This window comes from Nerophis lumbriciformis, linkage group LG02 (assembly GCF_033978685.3).
Source record: "Nerophis lumbriciformis linkage group LG02, RoL_Nlum_v2.1, whole genome shotgun sequence".
Lineage (NCBI taxonomy): Eukaryota > Metazoa > Chordata > Actinopteri > Syngnathiformes > Syngnathidae > Nerophis > Nerophis lumbriciformis.
In genome coordinates, this window is record NC_084549.2 from 6195001 (window position 1) to 6212500 (window position 17500).

Here is a 17500-nt window from a genome sequence, read left to right on the forward strand (position 1 = left end):
TTGGTTTTGTCCGTGAATAGCGTTGCCATGGTAACACAAAATGTCCCCAATTTAGATTTCCGCCACCGGCGCGTTGGGCACCTTTCCGACGGTATAACATATGTGGGGGTTCGTTGGCCGGTTTGTCCCGTACTACACAAAATGTGCGTACCTATTCAATTGTCCCATTTTGGTTTTGCGTATCGGCAAGGCATGGGAAAATGACGATCCAGATCCAGTTTAAAAAAAAACTCCGGTCCGTGTTTTCCAACGCACCGATTTAAATAATACATTCCACTTTTCTGCTGCTCCGTAATTTCCGTTCCGCATTTTCCAGCACACCTTCAACGCATCCACAATTCTCACGCAGTTGCTTTTAGCTGCTGGCATTACACGACAGGCTCTTTTCACTCTTTCCTGTGTCTCCCTCTCACAGACAGCGAGCGCACCTTCTTACACACGTCACATACTGTCACGTCATACGTCACATACTGTCACGTCCTCTCCCAGCAGAGAGCGAGGTAGCGGCATGGCTAACGTTAGCTGTGATGCTAGCGCAGCCGCTAAGGTGCGCGCCTGCTCAAGCGTCCTCTGCGCACGGCAAATCTATGCCACGCACAAAATCAAATAAAAAAAATAAGCGCATAACAATTTTCGACACACGGACACGACAGAGACAACAGTTTTCGTCATCATTGTTCAAATATTGTGACGTCTGTTGAGACGCTTATCTCCATTCGGTGCCACACGTCCACACCATCAAAATGCAGAGGCAAACATTTCCACATCAACACCGTATGAAAAAATGAGTGATTTTTTTTTAGTTGTGATTTCCTTCTCTGCATGAAAGTTTAAAAGTAGCATATATTAATGCAGTATGAAGAAGAATGTTTTAATGTAGACATGCAAGCCTTGAAAGAACATTTTGAAAATCAAGACTACATTTCCTGCAAATGGGTGCATTTCTACCCTATATTTTAACTTTAGATTTATTCTCATATCAAACTCTTTTGGCTGTCTTTTTGACACTTACATCCGGCGCCCCCCTCCACACCCTGGATTATAAATAATGTGAATAATTCAATGTGATTACCTTGTGTGATGACTGTATTATGATGATAGTATATATCTGATAGTATATATCTGTATCATGAATCAATTTAAGTGGACCCCGACTTAAACAAGTTGAAAAACTTATTGGGGTGTTACCATTTAGTGGTCAATTGTACGAAATATGTACTTCACTGTGCAACCTACTAATAAAAGTCTCAATCAATCAATCAAAACACATAGAATCATCATACTGATGTGATTATATGCATCAAGTGTTCATTTAAGGCTAAGGCAAAATATCGAGATGTATATCGTGTATCGCCATATGGCCTTAAAATATCGCAATATTTAAAAAAAAGGCCATATCGCCCAGCCCTAGTTCAATGATGCCATTTCTGTTTGTCATGTATAATTTTGTCTATTTTGTGTTTATCCTTGAATAAACAGGTCAGTTTCTTGTTACCAACCATTGTGTATTATTCAAACTCCCCTAATTCAGCTGGCTAGTTGTTATCAAGAGTACTAAAACCCTTGAAAAGAAACGGCAGATCAACTGGTCTAAAAAAAGGGGGGCTATTCAAAGGCTAGAGTATACAAATGAGTTTTGAGATGGGACTTAAATGTTTCTACTGAGGTAGCATCTCTAACTGTTACCGGGAGGGCATTCCATAGTGCTGGAGCCCGAATAGAAAACGCTCTACAGCCCGCAGACTTTTTTTGGGCTCTGGGAATCACTAATAAGCAGGAGTTCTTTGAACGCAGATTTCTTGCCGGGACATATGGTACAATACAATCGGCAAGATAGGCTGGAGCTAGACCGTGTAGTATTTAATACGTAAGTAGTAAAACCTTAAAGTCACATCTTAAGTGCACAGGAAGCCAGTGCAGGTGAGCCAGTATAGGCGTAATATGATCAAACTTTCTTGTTCTTGTCAAAAGTCTAGCAGAATGGACTCTTACTGTTATGCTGGATCCACTATGGACTGGACTCTCACAATATTATGTTAGACCCACTCGACATCCATTGCAATCGGTCTCCCTAGAGGGGTGGGTTACCCACATATGCGGTCCTCTCCAAGGTTTCTCATAGTCATTCACATCGACATCCCACTGGGGTGAGTTTTTCCTTGCCCTTATGTGGGCTTTGTACCGAGGATGTCGTTGTGGCTTGTGCAGCCCTTTGAGACACTTGTGATTTAGGGCTATATAAATAAACATTGATTGATTGATTGATGATTCTGACAACTAAGTAGGCTAAATAACTTTAAACTTTAACACATGCTCGGATAGGCCAGTATCGGTATCGGTCAGTATCGGTATCGGATCGGAAATGCAAAAACAATATCGGTATCGGATCGGAAGTGCAAAAACCTGGATCGGGACATGCCTACTAGACGTATAATTTTTCATGGGATTTAGCGATTAGATTGTTTGGTAAACGTATAGCATGTTCTATATGTTATGGTTATTTGAATGACTCTTACCATAATATGTTACGTTAACATACCAGTTGGTTATTTATGCCTCATATAACGTACACTTATTCAGCCTGTTGTTCACTATTCTTGATTTATTTTAAATTGCCTTTCAAATGTCTATTCTTGGTGTTGGCTTTTATCAAATACATTTCCCCCAAAAATGCGACTTATATATGTTTTTTTCCTTCTTTATTATGCATTTTCGGCCGGTGCGGCTTATACTCCGGAGCGGCTTATACTCCGAAAAATACGGTATATGCCGTGACCAACTCAAGCTCCACCCCATGAGTAGTCAATATTTTAGGGATGTTCAATGGCAGGCCGTTTGCCATTTGAGAATAACATCACCTTAGATTTGTCTGCATTTAGCATTAGTTGGGTCAGCTGGGACTGAACAACATCAAAAGCAGACTGCAAGAGTTCAAAGGTTTGCACTGCAGAGGCGGATGAACAATAAATGACCGCATCATCTGCATGGAAATTGAACGCAGCATCTGATATTTTAGTATTTATTTATTATATCCTATGTGTTGATTTACGCTACCTGTGAGCCAGATAGTACATCCTCTGAATCCTGCCCTGGTGCCCATAACCTGCCCTCTCTTGCTCCGACTGACATGGTGGGCCTGGTAGACCACATTGGTAGACCTGTTCAGGTCCTGCAACAGAAGAAGAAAAGTAGCAACATTCATTTCATTTTTTTTGGAAAACAAGGAATTACTCATCGTAATGACATGGATACACACCTATGTTTACTAAGCAAATAATCATGTCCTGGTGCACCCTCCTTAAATACAGACGTCAGTGTCTATCTTTACACTGACGGGCGGACATCATTGTCACTAAAGTACACACAGCTGAATAGAACATGACATTAAAATACACTCGTCAAACAAATTATTATAGTCATTAGAAATGCTCAAAGAGTTGAGTTGCAGCTGGAGCTTTGGTCCAAGAAAGGACATTTGAAAAGTGTGGTTTGCTTTTTCTTGGGCTTTTGTATGTTTTTTTCTTAGGCTTTTGTATGTTTTTTTTTTCTTTTCCTATGCCAGGGTACTATAGGAATGGCAGTGGCGGGCCGTGCGTTTTCCACCGAGGCCAGGGGTCGGCAACCCAAAATGTTGAAAGAGCCATATTGGACCAAAAAATACAAAAACAAATCTGTCTGGTCTGTCTTCGAAGACCTCCTCAATCCCACCAACACGTCTTCTTATGAGGAAGCAGTGCCTGGGGAGTCTGTGGTGGGCTCTCCTATTTCTGGGGCTGAGGTTGCTGAGGTAGTTAAAAAGCTCCTCGGTGGCAAGGCCCCGGGGGTAGATGAGATCCGCCCAGAGTTCCTTAAGGCTCTGGATGCTGTGGGGCTGTCTTGGTTGACAAGACTCTGCAGCATCGCGTGGACATCGGGGGCGGTACCTCTGGATTGGCAGACCGGGGTGGTGGTTCCTCTCTTTAAGAAGGGGAACCGGAGGGTGTGCTCTAACTATCGTCGGATCACACTCCTCAGCCTTCCCGGTAAGGTCTATTCAGGTGTACTGGAGAGGAGGCTACGCCGGATAGTCGAACCTCGGATTCAGGAGGAACAGTGTGGTTTTCGTCCTGGTCGTGGAACTGTGGACCAGCTCTATACTCTCGGCAGGGTCCTTGAGGGTGCATGGGAGTTTGCCCAACCAGTCTACATGTGTTTTGTGGACTTGGAGAAGGCATTCGACCGTGTCCCTCGTGAAGTCCTGTGGGGAGTGCTCAGAGAGTATGGGGTATCGGACTGTCTGATTGTGGCAGTCCGCTCCCTGTATGCTCAGTGCCAGAACTTGGTCCGCATTGCCGGCAGTAAGTCGGACACGTTTCCAGTGAGGGTTGGACTCCGCCAAGGCTGCCCTTTGTCACCGATTCTGTTCATAACTTTTATGGACAGAATTTCTAGGCGCAGTCAAGGCGTTGAGGGGATCTGGTTTGGTGGCTGCAGGATTAGGTCTCTGCTTTTTGCAGATGATGTGGTCCTGATGGCTTCATATGGCCAGGATCTTCAGCTCTCACTGGATCGGTTCGCAGCCAAGTGTGAAGCGACTGGGATGAGAATCAGCACCTCCAAGTCCGAGTCCATGGTTCTCGCCCAGAAAAGGGTGGAGTGCCATCTCCGGGTTGGGGAGGAGATCTTGCCCCAAGTGGAGGAGTTCAAGTACATCGGAGTCTTGTTCACGAGTGAGGGAAGAGTGGATGGTGAGATCGACAGGCGGATCGGTGCGGCGTCTTCAGTAATGCGGACGCTGTATCGATCCGTTGTGGTGAAGAAGGAGCTGAGCCGGAAGGCAAAGCTCTCAATTTACCGGTCGATCTACGTTCCCATCCTCACCTATGGTCATGAGCTTTGGGTTATGACCGAAAGGACAAGATCACGGGTACAAGCGGCCCAAATGAGTTTCCTCCGCCGGGTGGCGGGGCTCTCCCTTAGAGATAGGGTGAGAAGCTCTGCCATCCGGGGGGAGCTCAAAGTAAAGCCGCTGCTCCTCCACATGGAGAGGAGCCAGATGAGGTGGTTCGGGCATCTGGTCAGGATGCCACCCGAACGCCTCCCTAGGGAGGTGTTTAGGGCACGTCCGACCGGTAGGAGGCCGCGGGGAAGACCCAGGACACGTTGGGAAGACTATGTCTCCCGGCTGGCCTGGGAACGCCTCGGGGTCCCACAGGAAGAGCTGGATGAAGTGGCTGGGGAGAGGGAAGTCTGGGCTTCCCTGCTTAGGTTGCTGCCCCCGCGACCCGACCTCGGATAAGCGGAAGAAGATGGATGGATGGATGGAATCTGTCTGGAGCCGCAAAAAATTCAAAGCCATATTACATACAGATAGTGTGTCATGAGATGTAAATTGAATTAAGAGGACTTAAAGGAAACTAAAAGACCTCAAATATACCTACAAATGAGGCATAATGATGCAATATGTACATATAGCTAGCCTAAATAGCATATTAGCATCGATTAGCTTGCAGTCATGCAGTGACCAAATATGGTCACTCCACGCAAGTCAATAACATCAACAAAACTCACCTTTGTGCATTCTCACCAGAGGTGGGTAGAGTAGCCAGAAATTGTACTCAAGTAACAGTACTGTTACTTTAGAGATTTATTACTCAAGTAAAAGTAAGGAGTAGTCACCCAAATATTTACTTGAGTAAAAGTAAAAAGTATGTTGTGAAAAAACTACTCAAGTACTGAGTAACTGATGAGTAACATACACACACACATCATATATATATATATATATATATATATATATATATATATATATATATATATATATATATATATATATGTATATATATACATATATATATATATATATACATACATACATTGATATATACAGTATATAATTTATATTTATTTATTTTGCCGCTTTTGTTTACATGTTAAAGGTGTTTTAATGAATATACATGCATGTTTAACACATATAGATTCCTTTCTTTCATGAAGACAAGAATATAAGTTGGAGTATTACCTGATTGTGATGACTTGCATTGATTGTAATCAGACAGTAGTGCTGATAACGTCCACATTTTCAAATGGAGGAGAAATAAAAGTTCCTCCTTTCTAATACCACATGAAAGTGGTTGGTTTTTAGCATCTTATTTGTCCAGCTTCCATATTCGTTTTTATACACTTTACAAGAAATACATTGGCGGCAAACTCCGTAGCTTGCTAGCTTGTTTGCGCTGGCTTTCGGAGACTCTTATTTTGAAAGCGCAGGCGCAATGGAGCGGCACTTTTATTGTGAAGACAGGAACTGTGCAGTCAGTCTTTAGGCTTTTGACGGGATGTACGGTTGAAATAAAAAATGGTCTTTTTTCCTTCACAGTTTTGATTGATTGATTGGAACTTTTATTAGTAGATTGCACAGTACAGTACATATTCCGAACAATTGACCACTAAATGGTGACACCCCAATACGTTTTTCAACTTGTTTAAGTCAGGTCATGTGACCGCCTGGCTCTGTTTGATTGGTCCAACGTCACCAGTGACTGCATCTGATTGGTGGAACGGAGTGAACGTCACCAGTGACTGTATTTGTTGAAACGCAGGCACTATGAAGGTCTGTCTGACAGACCAAAACAAACAAAGCGTGCATTAACAGATCGATAAAAATTAGTATCAGCGAGTAGCGAGCTGAATGTAGATAAAAGTAGTGGAGTAAAAGTAGCGTTTCTTCTCTATAAATATACTCAAGTAAAAGTAAGAGTATGTTGCATTAAAACTACTCTTAGAAGTACAATTTATCCCAAAAGTTACTCAAGTAGATGTAACGGAGTAAATGTAGCGCGTTACTACCCACCTCTGATTCTCACACAACGTTAAAAGTTTGGTGGACAAAATGAGACAGAAAAGGGAGAGGCATAAAACACGTCCTCGAAGGTCGGAGAAAGTTGTACATGTAAACAAACTACGGTGAGTTCAAGGACCGCCAAAATTAGTAGGACAAAACGGCGCTCGCCAAATACTCGAATCAGTGAAGCATGTTTAATAGAGATGTTTTTTATGTTGATTTAATAAAAATTAAAAAAAACGATACCGATAATAAAAAAAACGATACCGATATTATCGGCCGATAAATGCTTTAAAATGTAATATCGGAACATATCGGTATCGTTTTTTTAATTATCTGTATCGTTTTTTAAATTTTATTAAATCAACATAAAAAAACACAAGATACACTTACAATTAGTACACCAACCCAAAAAACCTCCCTCCCCCATATATCAATATATATCAATACAGTCTGCAAGGGATACAGTCCGTAAGCACACATGATTGTGCGTGCTGCTGGTCCACTAATAGTACTAACCTTTAACACTTAATTTTACTCATTTTCATTAATTACTAGTCTCTATGTAACTGTTTTTTTTTTATTGTTTTACTTTCTTTTTTGTTCAAGAAAATGTTTTTAATTTATTTATCTTATTTTATTTTATAATATTTTTTTAAAAAAAAGGACCTTATCGTCACCATACCTGGTTGTCCAAATTAGGCATAATAATGTGTTAATTCCACGACTGTATATATCGGTATCGGTAATTAAAGAGTTGGACAATATCGGAATATCGGCAAAAAAGCCATTATCGGACATCCCTAATGTTTAATATAAACAGTGTGCTTTATAACAATTATGGAGGTTTGTGTCATGTTTGTCCTCCTACAGAAACCATATTAAAACAAAAAAAAGTGCACTTGTTATCAGTGAGAATATACTTATTTTAAGGTATTTTTGGGGTTCATTGAGGTTAGTTAATTAGGGACCGAGTCCCTTTGGGACAGAGGATCCTATTGTATTTCTAAGGTTTTATTAGGGACCGCAATGTCCCTTTGGGACAGAGGACCCTATTGTATTTGTAAGGTTCTATTATTATTATTCCGCCGCCTCTTTGAGCTGTAATTTGACCCCCTTAACATGCTTCAAAACTCACCATATTTGACACACACACATCAAGACTGGCGAAAACTGCCATCTAATCAAAAAACCAAACCCCAAAACTAGGAAAAAACACAGACAAAACTGCTTGTAACTTCCGGTTGGAATGTCGTAGAGACATGAAATAAAAACCTCTATGTAGGTCTGCCTTAGACCTAGATTTCATACACTGATATCCTTCAGCAAAAATCAACAGGAAGTTGGCAATTCCCCCTTCAAAACAAAAAGTTAGTAAAAACGGTCACTTTTGCCTCTTTGAGCTGTAATTTGACCCCCTTAACATGCTTCAAAACTCACCAAACTGGACACACACATCAGGACTGGCAGAAATTGCGATCTTATAAAAAACCCAACCCCAAAACTCAAAATTGCGCTCTAGCGCCCCCTAGGAAGAAAACACAGACACGACTGCTCCTAGGAAGAAAACTCAGATAAAACTGCCTGTAACTTCCAGTAGGAATGTCTTAGAGACATGAAACAAAAATCTCTATGTAGGTCTCACTTAGACCTACATTTCATATATTGACAACCCCCAACAAAAATCAACAGGAAGTTTGCAATTCCCCCTTCAAAACAAAAGTGTTGTAAAAACCGGTCATCTCTTTTCAAACATTATCTCCTCTGAGCGCGTTTGTCGTGTCGGCTTCAAACTAGCACAGGAGAGAGATTGAACCCTTCTGATTAAAAGTTGACCAAAGAGTTTTAATTACTGCTCCGGTTTGGATTTTATGTGCCGTCAAAGTCGGTCCCGTCCATCGCTGCTTGCAGCTTTAATTATTATTATTTTCTTTATTATTATTATTATACCGCCGCCTCTTTGAGCTGTAATTTGACACCCTTAACATGCTTCAAAACTCACCAAATTGAACACACACATCAGGACTGGCAAAAATTGCGATCTAATCAAAAAACCAAACCCCAAAACTCAAAATTGCGCTCTAGCGCCCCATAGGAAGAAAACACAGACAAAACTGCTCCGAGGAAGAAAACACAGACAAAACTGCCTGTAACTTCCAGTAGGAATGTGGTAAAGACATGAAACAAAAACCTCTATGTAAGTCTCACTTAGACTTATATTTCATATATTGACAAGCCCCAGCAAAAATCAACAGGAAGTTTGCAATTCCCCCTTCAAAACAAAAGTGTTGTAAAAACCGGTCATCTCTTTTCAAACATTATCTCCTCTGAGCGCGTTTGTCGTGTCGGCTTCAAACTAGCACAGGAGAGAGATTGAACCCTTCTGATTAAAAGTTGACCAAAGAGTTTTAATTACTGCTCCGGTTTGGATTTTATGTGCCGTCAAAGTCGGTCCCGTCCATCGCTGCTTGCAGCTTTAATTATTATTCTTTTCTTTATTATTATTATTATACCGCCGCCTCTTTGAGCTGTAATTTGACACTCTTAACATGCTTCAAAATTCACCAAATTGGACACACACATCAGGACTGGCGAAAATTGCGATCTAATCAAAAAACCAAACCCCAAAACTCAAAATTGCGCTCTAGCGCCCCCTAGGAAGAAAACACAGACAAAACTGCTCCTAGGAAGAACGCACAGACAAAACTGCCTGTAACTTCCAGTAGGAATGAAACAAATACAATAGGATCCTCTGTCCCAAAGGGACTCGGTCCCTAATTAACTAACCTCAATGAACCCCAAAAATACCTTAAAATAAGTATATTCTCACTAATAACAAGTGCACTTTTCTTGGTAGGAAAAAAAAAGAGACCTTAGACCTACATTTCATATATTGACAAGCCCCAGCAAAAATCAACAGGAAGTTTGCAATTCCCCCTTCAAAACAAAAGTTTATTAAAAACAGTCACCTTTTTTCAAACATTATCTACTCTGCGCGTTTGTTGTGTCGGCTTCAAAATAGCACAGGAGAGAGATTGAACCCTTCTGATTAAAACTTGATGAAAGAGTTTTAATTACTGCTCCGGTTTGGATTTTATGTGCCGTCAAAGTCGGTCCCGTCCATCGCTGCTTGCAGCTTTAATTATTATTCTTTTCTTTATTATTATTATTATACCGCCGCCTCTTTGAGCTGTAATTTGACACCCTTAACATGCTTCAAAACTCACCAAATTGGACACACACATCAGGACTGGCAAAAATTGCGATCTAATCAAAAAACCAAACCCCAAAACTCAAAATTGCGCTCTAGCGCCCCATAGGAAGAAAACACAGACAAAACTGCTCCGAGGAAGAAAACACAGACAAAACTGCCTGTAACTTCCAGTAGGAATGTGGTAAAGACATGAAACAAAAACCTCTACGTAAGTCTCACTTAGACCTATATTTCATATATTGACAAGCCCCAGCAAAAATCAACAGGAAGTTTGCAATTCCCCCTTCAAAACAAAAGTTTAGTAAAAACAGTCACCTTTTTTCAAACATTATCTCCTCTGAGCGCGTTTGTCGTGTCGGCTTCAAACTAGCACAGGAGAGAGATTGAACCCTTCTGATTAAAACTTGATGAAAGAGTTTTAATTACCGCTCCGGTTTGGATTTTATGTGCCGTCGAAGTCGGTCCCGTCCATCGCTGCTTGCAGCTTTAATTTGACTTGTTTTCGAAAGTCTTGACAAACCGAATTTTCTTGTTCTATTGGTAGATAATTTTGCTTAGTTCAAATAAAATACCCCTCATTTTTGTATTTTTTTTCTTGTTTTTGAACACTGACTTTTATGACCATTGCTGGAGAAATACTATACAGGAACACATTCACGCACGACTGGGCATTGAATCACCTCAACAGTGTACAAAGCGGGTTATTTTCTGGCGTATTTAAAAATAAACCTGCATCAGCAATTTTGTCCTTAAATAAAATAGTGAACATACTAGACAACTTGTCTTTTAGCAGTAAGTAAACAAACACAGGCTCATAATTAGTCTGCTGACGTATGCAGTAACATATTGTGTCATTTATACACCTATTATTTTGTCAACATTATGAAGGACAAACTGTAAAAATTGATTATTAATCTACTTGTTCATTTACTGTTAATATCTGCTTATTTTCCGTTTCAACATGTTCTATCTACACTTCTGTTAAAATGTAATAATCTCTTATTCTTCTCTTCTTTGATACTTTACATTAGTTTTGGATGATACCACACATTTAGTTATCGATCCGATACCAAGTAGTTACAGGTTCATACAATGGTCGTAATTTAAATCCTCGTGTGTCCAGGGACGTATTTCCTGAGTTTATAAACGTAATATATACATTTTAGAAAAAGGAAAAAAGATATTGTGACGATAAAATATATTGATGTAATCATAGTAGTATGGACTAGATACGCTATTGTACTTGGTATCATTACAGTGGATGTCAGGTGTAGATCCACCCATGGTATTTGTTTACATTGTGATGCCGGTGAGCTATTGAAACTCACTTTATTTGTCGCCATGGAGACGAGGATTAGTGATTTAGAAGTAGCTAAAACACGGCCGACTGCGGATGGATGTTAGCTGCTAGCTAGCTAGCCATGTTTTAAAGCACCTCTTCCTGAGGGTGTTTCAGTGTTATAACTTCACCTTTATCGTTACTTTTTAGGCCAAAATACGACCTTTCTTCCTATTCTGTCTACACTGTCATGTCTGTGTAATCATGTTTTGTTTTAAGTCATGTTTTGTTTAGTTTCTGGCTTTTCACTCCCTTGTCTTGTTTGCATGATTACCCATCAGTTTCACCTGTTCCACGTTTGGACTCATTGTGCACTCTTGTTTGTCACCATAGCAACCATTAGTTCTCACCTGTCACGTCACGCACCTGTTTCACGTTTGGAGTCACGCACCTGTTTTCGTTAATCATGTCTGTTATTTAAGCTTTTCATTTTCTGTTGTTCGTCCTGACGACCTCACCACATTTATGCTCTGTCCATTCTTTCCATGTCCATTCCTCAAGCAACTATTTTTGTCCAAGCCAAGTAAGTTTTTGTTCCATGTTTATAGTCTTTTTGCTTTCATAGTTTGTTCTCCGCCATTGTGCGTGTTTTTTCGTTTGTACTTTTTTGCTATAGTCTTTTGGTTTCATAGTTTATTCTCCGCCACTGTGCGCGCTTTTCGTTTGTACTTTTTTTTGATGTATTAATAAATCATGTACCTTCATTCCCGTCTCGCCCGAGCCGACTTTCCGTTGCATCCCGGAAAAGCAAACACCCAAGATCAAGTCATGACATACACACTGTGTCTGCTTGTAAGTACTCTGTGTGTGTGCGCTGCCGAACATGCTCCTCTGCTCGTAAAACCAGCAATGTCACGACGTGGCACCGGTACTATTCAAACAGAGTATAGAACCGTTTTTGATTCATTAGTACCACAATACTATACTAGTACCGGTATACCGTACAACCCTAGTCAGGATTGTAACCATTTAAATGCTATCTCAATATATTGGATAATTTATTAGAACAAACAATCTATTATTTTTCGTATAATAAATAATAGGAGGGCCTGAGTGACGATTCTGATTGCATTCATAGTATTCTTTAGATATTGGAATATACTCCAAAAGGGCACCTTTGTGGAAAAAAAATGCCTTCAACTTAAAGTTTAATTACCGCGGTGACTGATTATTTCCTATTGGGGGAAAAAAAAAGATTTTAATTACAACAACTTGGAGGTTTATCGTGTGTCTTCTTAAGATATTCTTTTTTCAATGACTCAAGGGGAAAAACTACTCATCCAAAGTCTCAAACTGCAGCTTTTTCCTGCACTGGTGACATCATTTGGACTCATCATAACTTCTGCTTGACACGTCTGCTTAGTCAAACTGAACGCTGTCACAAGGCTGCATTGCTCATACAAAATACTTACAACAACCTAGAGCTGGGTGTTTTATATTTTGACTCGGGGGGCCACATTGAGAGAAAAAATGTGTCTAGGGGGCATACTTGCCAACCCTCCCGGATTTTCCGGGAGACTCCCGAAATTCAGCGACCTCTCCCGAAAACCTCCCGGGACAAATTTTCTCCCGAAAATCTCCCGAAGTTCAGGCGGAGCTGGAAGCCACGCCCCCTCCAGCTCCATGCGGACCTGCGTGACGTCAGGTGCGCAACACCGCGTAAATCGTTGGCCAACCAAAAAGTAACCCCAGTACGCTATAGCCAACATTCACCAGGAGATGGCAACAGACAAACATAGATCACTATTACATTCCTCCCCTTTTAGAAATGTATAGAAGTTACTCAAAATAAATAAACAACCCAACCAAAAAATGCAGCAGCTCAATTAAAAAACTGTACTCAAGCCACATTCTTTTCTCTTTTTTTTTTAGAACTGAACTCTAAACCCTCATTTGTAAAAAAATAACATGCTTATTATACAAACAGTATTTGTACACCTTTAACACAGATTTGTCTTCAGAGATTCAGTTTTTTTGGTGGTACTCGAAACCTTTCTGGGTACCTGCGAAAGGGTGTTCAGCATGGTTGGAAAAATAGTGACAGAGAATAGAACAAGGATGAACAATTCAACCCTTAACTCAACAATGAGTAGATGAGTGTTATGTGTAAATAAATGAACACTGAAATTCAAGTATTTCTTTTATTTATTTATATATATATATATATATATATATATATATATATATATATATATATAATAAAATAAATATAAATATAGCTAGAATTCACTGAAAGTCAAGTATTTCTTATACATATATATATATATATATATATATATATATATATATATATATATATATATATATATATATATATATATATATATATATATATCCATCCATCCATCCATTTTCTACCGCTTATTCCCTTTTGGGGTCGCGGGGGGCGCTGGAGCCTATCTCAGCTACAATCGTATATATATATATATATATATATATATATATATATATATATATATGAAATACTTGACTTGGTGAATTCTAGCTGTAAATATAATCCTCCCCTCTTAGCCCCGCCCCCAACCACGCCCCCGCCCCACCCCCCACACCCCACCTCCCGAAATCGTGTGTACGTGTGTATAAATTATACATACCGTATTTTTCGGACTATAAGTCGCAGTTTTTTTCATAGTTTCAGTGCGACTTATATATGTTTTTTTCCTTCTTTATTATGCATTTTCGGCAGGTGCGACTTATACTCCGGTGCGACTTATACTCCGAAAAATACGGTACACATTTAGCTGTACAAATCTGCTGTACAATATGTGTGTTTGGGTCCCTTTTTTTCCCAGGAACACTAATACCAAAAGTCACAATGTCCGATAGAGTTATAAATAAGTTATGACTAGAGATGTCCGATAAATGCTTTAAAATGTAATATCGGAAATGATCGGTATCGGTTTCAAAAAGTAAAATGTATGACTTTTTAAAACGCCGCTGTGTACACGGACGTAGGGAGATGATGAGCTCTCCTGCCTTCTTAAGCCAGCGCCACCTGCTATCCTGTGCCAGAACGTAGCGACCTGTTCCTGTACAGCAGTGGTTCTTAACCTGGGTTCATACTTGCCAACCTTGAGACCTCCAATTTCGGGGGGTGGGTGCGGGGGGCGTGGTTGGGGCGGGGGCGTGGTTGGGGGCGTGGTTAAGAGGGGAGGAGTATATTTACAGCTAGAATTCACCAAGTCAAGTATTTCTATTTCATATATATAATATATATATCCCCGCGACCCCGAAGGGAATAAGCGGTAGAAAATGGATGGATGGATGGATGGATATATATATATATATATATATATATATATTATATATATATATATATATATATATATATATATATATACATATACATATACATATATATATATATATATATATATATATATATATATATATATATATATATATATATATATATATATATATATATATATATAAAAGAAATACTTGAATTTCAGTGTTCATTTATTTACACATATACACACACATAACACTCATCTACTCATTGTTGAGTTAAGGGTTGAATTGTCCATTCTTGTTCTATTCTCTGTCACTATCTTTCTAACCATGCTGAACACCCTCTCTGATGATGCATTGATGTGTGGCACGCACAAAAGTGCTTTCATCAAATGCACTAGATGGCAGTATTGTCCTGTTTAAGAGTGTTACAACATTGCTGTTTACGGCAGACGGACTGCTTTACTGTAGACGTTCTTTATATTGTGGGAAAGCGGACTCAGGTCCGCATGGAGCTGGAGGGGGCGTGGCCTCCAGCTCCGCCTGAATTTCGGAAGAAAATTTGTCCCGGGAGGTTTTCGGGAGAGGTGCTGAATTTCGGGAGTCTCCCGGAAAATCCGGGAGGGTTGGCAAATATGCCTGGGTTCGATCGAACCCTAGGGGTTCGATGAGTCGGGCTCAGGGGTTCGGCGGAGGTCAAGACACACCCGACTCATCGTGTAAATAAAAACTTCTCCCTATCTGCGTATTAGGAATACGGCAACAGCAGAAGTCAGACTGATTTGCAGGTGTGTAATTTGTTGTGAGTTTATGCACTGTGTTGGTTTTGTTGTTTGAACAAGGTGATGTTCATGCACGGTTCATTGTGTGCACCAGTAATAAAACATGGTAACACTTTAGTATGGAGAACATATTCACCATTAATTTGTTGCTTATTAACATGCAAATTAGTAACATATTGGCTCTTAACTAGTCATTATTAAGTACTTATTAATACCTTATTCGGCATGGCCTTATTATAACTCTAACCCTCTAACCCTGGCCCTAACCCTAACCAAATAACTCTAAATTAAGTCTTTGTTACTTAGAATATGTTTTCTTAGTGTCCAAAAAACTCTAAATTAAGTCTTTGTTACTTCGAATATGTTCCCCATACTAAAGTGTTACCAAAAACATATAACTTTGTCTTGAATTTGAAAAAAAAACATCATTTTATTTTTCACTAAAGAAGGGTTCGGTGAATGCGCATATGAAACTGGTGGGGTTCGGTACCTCCAACAAGGTTAAGAACCACTGCTGTACAGTAAGCCGAAATTCTCCAAGCTATATGCATACTCTCTCTCTGTGTTTCTCCCCCTCCGTGTTGATTGGTCTCGTGTCCCCCTTGTCGTCTTCCAGCAGCATTCCTCCGTTCCCGCGTTACGAGCAGTGTGTCTCGTCTCCCCGTGTTTCCCTCTGGTTCTCTAACTGTCCCTTTTGGATCTCGACCTCCCGCCAGGACTTGGACTTTGACTCCTCTCTATTTCCCCAAACTTCCTGCCTTCTCACGGCCAGCCTTGCCCCTCTTGGACTTCCGCCTCTCGCTCATCACTACTGGTAACCAGAGGTGGGTAGTAACGCGCTACATTTACTCCGTTACATCTACTTGAGTAACTTTTGGGATAAATTGTACTTCTAAGAGTAGTTTTAATGCAACTTACTTTTACTTTTACTTGAGTATATTTATAGAGAAGAAACGCTACTTTTACTCCGCTACTTTTATCTACATTCAGCTCGCTACTCGCTACTAATTTTTATCGATCTGTTAATGCACGCTTTGTTTGTTTTGGTCTGTCAGACAGACCTTCAAAGTGCCTGCCTTACTGGTGACGTTTCACTCCGTTCCACCAATAAAATGCAGTCACTAGTGACGTTTGACTCCGTTCCACCAATCAAATGCAGTCACTGGTGACGTTGGACCAATCAAACAGAGCCAGGCGGTCACATGACCTGACTTAAACAAGTTGAAAAACTTATTGGGGTGTTACCATTTAGTGGTCAATTGTACGGAATAAGTACTGTACTGTGCAATCTACTAATACAAGTTTCAATCAATCAATCAAAAGTGTGAAGGAAAAAAGACACGTTTTTATTTCAACCGTACATCCCGTCAAAAGCTTAAAGACTGACTGCACAGTTCCTGTCTTCACAATAAAAGTGCCGCTCCATCGCGCCTGCACTTACAAAATAAGAGTCTCCGAAAGCCAGCGCAAACAAGCTAGCAAGCTACGGAATTTGCCGCCAATGTATTTCTTGTAAAGTGTGTGAAAACGAATATGGAAGCTGGACAAATAAAATGCCAAAAACCAACCACTTTCATGTGGTATTAGACAGAAGGAGGAACTTTTCTTCTCCTCCATTTGAAAACGTGGACGTTACCAGTACTACTGTCTGATTACAATCAATGCAAGTCATCAGAATCAGGTAATACACCAACTTATGTTCTTGTCTTCATGAAAGAAAGGAATCCGTATGTTAAACATGCATGTATATTCATTAAAACACCTTTAACATGTAAACAAAAACGGCAAACTAAATAAATATAAATGATATACTGTATACATCAATTTATGTGTATATAAATATATATATATATATATATATATATATATATATATATATATATATATATATATATAAATACATATATATATATATATATATATATATATATATATATATATATATATATATATATATATATATATATATGATATGTGTGTGTATGTTACTCATCAGTTACTCAGTACTTGAGTAGTTTTTTCACAACATACTTTTTACTTTTACTCAAGTAAATATTTGGGTGACTACTCATTACTTTTACTTGAGTAATAAATCTCTAAAGTAACAG

General features: G+C 39.7%; 1 protein-coding gene across 1 annotated transcript in view; it reads right to left on the reverse strand.

Annotated features, from left to right (window-relative positions):
* LOC133579707 (bifunctional 3'-phosphoadenosine 5'-phosphosulfate synthase 2-like) overlaps positions 1–17500 on the reverse strand; it is an 84094-nt gene that overhangs the window by 48500 nt on the left and 18094 nt on the right. The window contains exon 2 of the mRNA XM_061934114.1: positions 3055–3169. Within this exon, the coding sequence (XP_061790098.1) occupies positions 3055–3169 (115 nt within the window). The remainder of the gene's footprint in view (positions 1–3054; positions 3170–17500) is intronic.